Here is a 9,834-nt window from a genome sequence, read left to right on the forward strand (position 1 = left end):
AAGCATAACAAAATGGGTTTTTCTCCGTTCTTCTCACGTGGCAAAAGATTGCACTCTATTATTCTATCCATTATCAAAGATACACAAGATCTAAAACAACTAACATAGAGTATATATATATATATATATATAGATTATAGGGAGAATAACCTAACTATATAAGCATTTCTAGGGATCCTAGCTTATTTATACAGCAAAAATGCACTTTTAGAAGTATTAAGTCACACTTCAAAGTTGAAGAACACATCCACACCAGTCATGAGCGATGAAGATAGGAGAAGGCCACTGACTGTAGATCTTCCATGTCGTGGAAAGCCCATTTCCTAGTGTTGTTTTGCATGTCAAGAGAAGCCATGGCATGAGATGGATCTTCAAAACCAGTAAATGAGAGGTTCTCTTGATCAGGCATGACAGGATTGTAATGATGGTTACCCAAAGAGTTGGGATCCATGAAACCACTGTTGTAGTTCAACATTGTTTCATCATGGATGGTTGGATTTTGATGGAATTGCATCTTTGATTCCTCTGAATGAAACAATCCTTGCACATCCTGGGGACCTGAAGTTGTAGAGCCACTGACTAGGCCTTGGGCTGCTTGTTCCTTGAGAGATGCCAGTTGTGCCTGTAGATTGACAACCTGCATAATTTAAAGCAAAGAAAATACTGGTTAACAACATAATTCATAGGATATGACACTTTAACTGCAATGCAATTCTGTTTGATTTCTTATTTTTCCTTCTTCTTTCTTCTAATTTTTTTTTTTTTTTTTTTTGGGGGTGGGGGGGGGGGTTTAAATATATTAATCATTCACCCAAAAAAAGAAAGTAAACCTGTTCTTGTAGCGCGAAAATGTAAGAAACACAGCCATATATGGGATCTTGAAGCCTTGCTTGTGCTTCATAAGAGATTGTGACGGCGGCTTCACAACGATCAGTGACTGGGAGGTGTGCTAGGAGCTTTGAAACATTGCTTGCTCCAAACACCTTGTGGATTGCAGCGAAATGGGCAGCACCTTGTTCATGACAGAAATATGGAGCAAATACACAACCCTTAACACACTTCCTCCTCAAGAACTTGCAGGCTCCACAAGGTGATCCAAGACCTGTCATTTTTGGTGAATTTTCCCTTGGCGGACCTGTGTAAGCACCATCCAATGTTTATAAATGCTAGAGGAAGGGAGGTGGATCATATTATAATCAATTCTTAATTACATCTGGTCTCCTTATTGGGCTACAAATTTCATTTGTTTTCTGTACACACAAACCCTAGCTCTGTCACCGATCTTTTTATACACACATATGAGATTCCATTCAAACATCCTTAAAGCGACAAAAGACTAACAAAAACCAAACCCATCTATATCTGCTTGATCATTCGAGTGTGACTTGCACTTTTGTTCACCTTCAGATAGATACATTGCTCCTTACTGTGATAACTTCAAGTCCATTAAGTTGTAGATTATCCTTCAATAGGAAATTATAAGGTAGCAAAAAGGTCATGTCCCAATGTTGTACCTTGAAGTCTTGAACACCATAGGTTACCATATTGATGTAGAGAAGATCTCCAAGGAATTTATGAATCAGTTGGACAGGCAAAAGTCCATCCAATCGAGTCAAAAATATTGATTTTTGGTCCAATTTCTGGGGGTTATGACTTTTGACTCGGGCGGAGTTACAGGAGCCATAATATCAATATCCAAATGGCAGTCAATGTTATACAACACGTCATTGGTCCAAATTACAATTTGTGGTCGAAAAATTCAAACGTTTAAGGGGTGTTCATGGCCTCCGAAGTTCAGTGCACAGATTTATATTTCTAATTTTACTAGTTTCCTATTTTATATAGGTTACGATATTTTGTTCCCTTCATTATAATTTTTTTTTTTTTGGAAAACCCTAACTGTAATCTGACCTACTTATAAATAGGTCATTTTAGATTCAATAAAGATTTGTTGAAGTTTATCAACAAAAATTCGTCTATAACTCTTCTTTCTCGTTGGAATTAGGGTTCTCTTCACCTTGTGGATTCAAGGATCCATTAGCACTAGAACGATATCTAGGCCCCACACTTCTGATTACTTCATATATGGAGTCCACTGAAGTTACAAACTCGAACAGCTAAATGGTGCCATATTGTTAGTGTAGCAAACTAAATTTGACAAATCAATACAAAGATGAATCTAAATTTCATGAACACTAGATCAGAACAATGGAATATGAAGGTGGGTTCAGTTTTTGGGAAGCCTTGTTCTCCTTCATTAAATTGGTTCTCTCATACGATAATAGCAACATGAACTATCAAATGCTTAAAATTTCAAACATGTAGGTAGTACTGTTTGTTGTCGACCTGGAATGCAATGGTTTCAGTACTATGGTTTGGCATAGAATAAACTTCTTTCCACATTTTTATATTCACAGATAAGTAGGGCTAGCTCCAAACGAGTCCATTTTGAAGCTTCATATATATCCTTTGCAAGAGAATGTCATGGATCTTAATTAGAATAATAAGACTTTCTTCCAGGTGAATATCCAATGCAGCCTCTGGAAAGGTACATGAATGGTCTCCCAAAAGAAAAGTTCACAGGACAGCTACGGAAATCTCTCACTGGTTCTTTGAAAGATCTTGGAGACCAATTGAATGGCTGCATATTGGGTCATCCAATAGGAGTGTACCACATCCATAACCATGTCATTTATTAACAGTAGAATATAGTATTTAGTACTAAAACTATAGGTCATGTCCAATGTATAAATATAAAATGTGACCTTGGAACAAGCATATTCCAAATTAAAATGAATGAAACAAAAGATAATGAGAGAGAGAGAGAGAGAGAGAGAGAGAGAGAGAGAGAGAGAGAGAGAGAGATTATCTTTTTTTTTGGTCTTCTATTTGTTTTAGTGCAACAGGTCACTGTTTGTCGAGCAATACTGTATAATTATCATTAACTAATCTGATATACAATCATCAATTACTTTCAATCACTTTCTTGTGTATCACATAGGCACCAACATGTAGACCCTGGTGATAGGTGCTCTTAGGTCCCACCCACATGTGTAATAATAACAACACAACTTACTTAACATCTTAACCTTTAGATCAACTAAAAGTAACTCTGGACAACCCACTCAGTTATACCATTAGATATCTAGAAAATGGTCTTAGATTAGCCACTTGCAAATTCCATATTTAAATCCAACATATAATACTTTTTGATAGTCCAAACATGGTCATGCACCTTCTTAGTAATCTTGAATTTTTAAAAGGTTAATTTTTCCACTTGGCTAACTCCAAATGAGCTCAAATTTGACTTGTGGGTATGAAGCCTTTTGGTCTATCTCTTTTTTTTTTTTTTTGTTAATCAAGGTGTCTGGGTCAGCTTATGCGTACCTCGACTAATCCTCGAGGAGATTAGCATAGCAACCCACCGCCATAATCTCCACTTAAATCGCAGATGCACAGATGGGGAATCGAACATGAGACCGTGTGCCTAATCCACATAATCCTCAGTTAGCCATAACCATCTGGGCAACCCACGAATGAGTACAAAATAAATAAGAAAACACACACTCACATAATGCATACGATAAGATTTGATCCCACGACCTCCTCCCCTGAATACCAACTTCACAAGCTGAAGCTATCATCACTAAGCTATACTAGTGTTCGGAGCTATCAGACCTTATGTGATACAAAAAGATGAACTGATTATAATTATCTAGTAGACAGGCCAGTCCATAAAACCTGCTCCCCTGACCTTTGAAATTTCCTAATAAAACCAAGAAGCATTTTGTGGCTATAGAGAATATATGACTGGGGTAGCCTACACGTCTCACTGGAATGACATCTTCCAAACGTATCAACAGGGGTTGGTGCATGGCACCAGCCTCACTGGAGCCCATTATCCATGCATACTTGTTGGCCACTTAACCAGGAAGGGAAGAGTGTACTTGGGGACAGGAAGGCTAGTTAATTAATGGGGAATATTTAATCCCCCTTCTACAATAATGTGGAGGTTCAACTAATTTTGTAAAAGCACATACAAAACTCACCTTGCTAATCTTTCTTAAAATATTAAACTTCCCCAAGAAACCCTTTTTCGTTCCCTTTGTCCTTCCAATGTTACATTGATTGGATCTTTTAACCGACTATCCTCAGCTTTTTCATCCTCTTTTCTATATATTATCTTACTTGTCCCTTCAGGTAGGATGATAAACCATGCGGCTTTTCACTGGTTCTTAAAGCTAATTTCTTTGAGTTAGGTTGATTTTGAAGTTGTTGTCTGCTCTGTCCAATTAACTTCAGTTTCATGGATGTTCAATCCTCTTTGGGCTGCACTTAAAATTCCTTCATCCATTGAAAGAAATTTATTTTATAATTATCCAGAGGCTAATGTTGTTGCAGATTAAGGGTGGGGTAATACTTCTGTTTCAAATTAGTATTTTTGAGCCAAAAATATTTATTTTCTTTCTGTTTTTGTCAATTTGCAATATTTTCGTACAAAATTTTTTATAACAAAACTAAATAAAGAATCCGCTACAAAAAAAAAAAATTAAAGAGAAATACAAATTAATAGAAGTATATCTTCTAGCGGCAGTGGTGGAGGTGACAGTGGTGGTGGCGATAGAAAGATTCGAGAGTCTTGCAATTTTTTATACTTTCTGCTTCTATACATGTTTTTAGTTTATTTTTGGAGCTTGTTCTATTGTTTCTGGAGAGGGCATCAGATTTTTTTAATTTTTAAGAATTTTTTATCCTATTTGTTCTAACAAGAAAAAAAAGATGACACTATCAAGATTCATATTGAACAAGGAGACTGATATCTGAATTTGAATCAATATCTGATTATACATTTTAGTCTATAATAAATATAATAGAAAATAGTATAATTATGATACATGAGTATTTTTACTTGAATAAGAATATAAATAAAGATACAATATTTAATAGACAAAAAGCTTACGTTTCTAAATAGTTATAGAAAATATTAAAGTTATAATCCAAATGGATATTCCCTATTCGATTATCATCCGAAATAAATAATTTTTCGAATACATATCTAATATGCAACTATCCGTAATCATATTTGAATAAATAGATATAATTTCAAATTGAATCCATATTTTTAACTATACATTTACTTTTTCATATAAAACCAATTGAATAATGAATCTCACTTGATTGTGGGTATGACATGTTTCAATAGACAACATGGGTTCTCAAATTTGGTCACTTACAAGCAAATGACTCTTTAGCTTCTTTTTGTTCCATTGTTGCTTATTTTTGGTTTTTGTCCTTCTATGTTGTACCTTTTAGGCCGTTTGTATCTTGCTTTGCCCCCCCTTATGGTGCATCCTTGTATTCTTTAGGTCTTTCTCTATAGTTACATATACGTAAAGGAACTATAGTTGAGATGACCTCTAACATATGATACCTGTATCTCCCCCATAAAAAACCAAAGCATTTCTTTCTTTTTCCTTTCTTTAGAAAGCTCCATCATGTCGAGTCCCCAAAATTACAGTTCAAGTGTGAGGCACGTTCTGAAAACCGTACGACCCCACCAAAATTATTTAAAGACGAAGATAATAATAAGAAAAAGAAAGGAGAAAGAAATATTCCTTTTCCAAATCTAATCTGATTCAATAAAATTGTCGGCATATGAATGGAGAGTTGGATGTCCCATCAAACCTCTAGATCAACTAAGAATATACAATTTTATTTATTTTTTTAATCCCATCCACCATTGCCAATCTCTCAAAATCTGCAACCTTGAATTCATTTCCATTTTAGGCATTCTTCAAGATATCTAAGTTCGACTCTTGTTACCTCCTCTGCATTCATGGTGTTTAGTGCTCTTTAGTATTTTTATTGAGAGTTGAATAATTCTAGTATGATCTGATTCATTTGGTTGTGAAGTTAGTATGAACATGTGGGATTAGTCAAGTCGAAGGCTTAGATACTTGTCGTTAGCCCAAAAAAAATCATATTGAAGGGTTCTCTTCACGAAAATTTCTAGATTAGATTCAAAAGTAGATAACAGTTTTAATGTTAATGGATCATAAGTCAAATGGAGAAGAGAGACATTCTTGTTTTTCATAGGTAAGTATCATTTTGCTAGGGTTTCATGCAAAAAATGGAATTAATGATCTTATATCAGATTTGCGTAGTTTGATGTGGAGATTTATTGGTATTTGAAGACAATCTCTTTAATAGATAACTCTTAAGGATGAGTTTTTCTTAAATCCTTAACAATTTATATTAAAATCAAGATTGTGGCAAGGCCAAGGCATGATGGGACCAAGATTCTTGCAGAACTGGGGCATGAGAACCCTCATATTGCTCCCTTCTTGTTTATTAATTGGTGAAAATGTTCGACTCAATCCATCTTTAAACTAGGGGTGTGACTAGATAATTGAAAATCTAGAATTTTATTTATTTATTTGGATATTTGTCCAGATAATTGAATCTTTGATATCCAAATGCATTTTGATTTCATCTAGGAATTCGGTATCAATTCGGTTCAATTTCGATTTTAGACCAACTAACCCGAACAAATATCCAAGGGCCATTAGCGTAATTAATCAATCACTATGTTTCTCAGGTCCATGGATGATTAAAGATAAAATTTGGAAATGTTGGTATATTTATTCCAAAAAGTTTATGCTTTAATTCTGATTTTAGATTATCCATAACCACTTAATAAAATAATTTCATGTGTATAATATTCTATTTTTTAGGTCATAAGGAAGAACAAGTATATATCTTTTGATGTTATTTTATTAATACTCATATAGTATAGAAGGGCGTTACCCAATATATATATATATATATATATAATAGACGGAAAAAACTTATTAAAAACGACCCAAATATCTATGGTGCCATGCGTAAAATAAAGGTTTGAAAATCAAAATTGTGTGAGAATGCAAAGTAGTGGTCACAGTACCATAAGCATACCTAATTATACATGAGTACATGGGATATTGTTTTGATTCAATCAATCTCTAAAATTTGACACATGACTAAATAAAAGTATCCATCGACTATCCAACAATCAAAATTACATGTGGCACATTGAGATGGTCCACCTTGATAAACATATCAAGGCTAGATTGGTCAAATGAGTTTTTCTCATTATAAAAGATATGAATGGAGATTTCTAAATCCCTAGCATATTCAAATTCACTAGTTAAATGAAATAAGGAAAAATATTCATTGGACCTTTGAGGTAGGGTACACTAACGTTTTTGTATTGTCACATAAATTATATTGTTTTCTTCCATTGTATGATATTATTTTACTATATCATATCTCATTGATGTATTCCTTTGTACCGCTTGCTCTTAGAACTTGTAGAAATGCAACCCTAAAACGATGCAAAAGATAATGAAAAAACAAGAATAAACAATGTACATAGATTTACGAGGTTCGGAAAGATTATTTACGTCAGAGCCATCGTTAACTATTGATCCTTAAGGCGTATTCTCAAACACCTATATCTACCGCTGTGGCAATGGGGGCATGATTTGGTAAACGCCAATTTGACACTATTAATAGATAAAATGATTTCTTTCACTTTTGATCCACACAATTCGATTAGGAGTCAGTACACAAAGATTTAAGGTCATTTCTTCAAATTGCTCTCCACTTCTAAGTTCATAGCCTTCGCGGTAGCTTCATCCATGTTACCTATCAAATAAAAGGCCTGCTCAGGAAAGACCGTCTAATTCGCCAAAAAGGATAAGTTGAAAACCCCTAATTGTTTCTGCTAGACCAACATATTTCCCTGGAGAACCGGTAAGTACTTCTGCTATGAAGAAGGGTTGTGATAAGAAACGTCAATTTTTCGTGCCTCTTGCTACGTAAAGCGATCTCTTCGGATAATTATCCAACCCAAGGATACTATAATGTCAATCGGGTTCGAATCAAAATTGTGCAAGCTATTGTTCTCTTATTCTCTCGAATTCATAGAGTAAGACGTTGATTTCTCAATAAGATCAATTTTGTTGATTACATGATGGATTCCCTTGAAAAACATTGGCGCGCATGTAAACGAGGTGCTCTACCTAACTGAGCTATAGCCCTTGCGTTTGTGATAGATATTTTATCATGTAGAAACTTCTTGTCAAGATAACAGTATTTTCAATGACGGACATCATAGCTTTCCTGATCTCCTTCCGCTAAGGATAGTATTGCTTAGAAGGTAACATTCATAATGATCAACCTCGAAGATCCTATTGGATTCCGGAAGCTCGTAGCAATGGTCCTGATAAACCCAATTTATTGCTTCTTCTCACCAATAATGCCCACCCCCTCAACGTCGTCCAAAAAAAATGGGATTCCGCATAATAAGCTTTTGATATTCAGCAACCACTTAAAAAAGAAGTTAGCCTTGCAAGTGGTCCTTGCTGATCACACGGGATTCACGTGCCAGCTACTCGGGTCAGAGCGTAAGCTAGTGATGCTTTCAGTTACTGGACTCTCGCCATCTAGGGTGCAATACTCCACCGCTTCACCTAACAGCACGACGCTTGTATTGTTCTCCCACAACCCCATTTTATAGAGAGAGAAATCATCGCTATAAATATATAACGAAAAATCATAATTTGAAAAATACAAAACTATTCTCAAATAAAAAATTCATTGCATCAATTGTTCTTAGATTAAATTATGACGAAATATAAGAGATCGTACATCAACAGAAACCCTTTTACATGAAATATTCATCGAACTTCGAAACCAAATGTAGATAATAAATATGGTCAAATTTATTGTTTTATTGTTTTTTGGTTATATGTGAAAAGAGTTTCTTCATCATGACATGTAACACCTACAGCACATGGCAAAATAAATAAATAATTAAGACTACGCCTACAGTGAGCCTTGGGTTGTGTGCGAGTCTATCATTGCTACCGCAGATCATACTTGCAGTATGCAAAGGAAATGGGGGGAGGCCAAAAAGAGAGAGAGAGAGAGGGGGGTGGAAGCTGAATCAGGCGCCGTTATCTGTCCTTGGGATTGCCGTGCACGGTGCACCTACCTAATTTGCTTTTTTTATTTTTATTTTTTATAGAGGCACCTGATCAAGTGATCAAATAATAATAACTGAAGTCGATGACCTCCCTGGTCTCTCGAATCCTTCTTTGATTCTCTGAAACCAGAAGCTCCACACGGATTGGCACTATTTTAGAACCGTGGTCCCACTAACATGTTTGTCTTTGAGTTGATTGCGTACACTATGCCAGCATTCTTTCGAATGATATAGATCCTCTCCAACCGCAATGGGTGTCCAGTTAGATCGGACAACTATGAGCCCTTTCCAGTGTGTTCAAGTATTGGGGTGCATCCATTGGACGTCCAGTGCATCTAGAGAGGATTTAAATCATTCTTTCTTTATATCTCGTTTCCTATGGAAAACGAAAGTTGTTGCTCTATGTCTAGATATGGGCCGTTTAAAATTATCATCTCACCTTTGTGAAATAAAAAATTTTCAAACAACTTGATACCCTTACATGCACTTTCATTGGCCCTATGTTGGTGCAAGGGGCCATGTGACTAAACAGCAATTTCTTGCCCTTTGACTTAACATGATTTCACTCTCTCACCTTACTTAGTTCAACGAATGTGAGCCCCACAAGGGTAGGGAGGAGCCCATCACGAAGAGAGTGCAAATCGATTGATAAATGAGGGGTTAAAGAGGAGGAAAGTTTGAGAAATAAAAAGCAACACTAGCATAGCCTTCGTTGATAGCATCAAAAACCTTTTCCCATATATAATAGAAGAGAAAAATATATGTTTTCTATTCAGGATTGTGGCATGTGCCAACACTCTCCAGTA

The 9,834-nt window shown here is 35.5% G+C and overlaps 1 protein-coding gene across 1 annotated transcript; it reads right to left on the minus strand.

The window, feature by feature from the left end:
• Positions 1–256: 256 nt before the first annotated feature.
• On the minus strand, positions 257–1,109 carry LOC122088390 (LOB domain-containing protein 29-like). Its single transcript, XM_042657653.1, has 2 exons — positions 831–1,109; positions 257–637 (listed from the first exon to the last, which is right to left on the minus strand). Exons 1-2 carry the CDS (start codon positions 1,107–1,109, stop codon positions 257–259), a joined length of 660 nt encoding a protein of 219 aa, XP_042513587.1.
• Positions 1,110–9,834: the final 8,725 nt, after the last annotated feature.

The sequence above is a fragment of the Macadamia integrifolia genome, chromosome 9, assembly GCF_013358625.1.
Source record: "Macadamia integrifolia cultivar HAES 741 chromosome 9, SCU_Mint_v3, whole genome shotgun sequence".
NCBI lineage: Eukaryota > Viridiplantae > Streptophyta > Magnoliopsida > Proteales > Proteaceae > Macadamia > Macadamia integrifolia.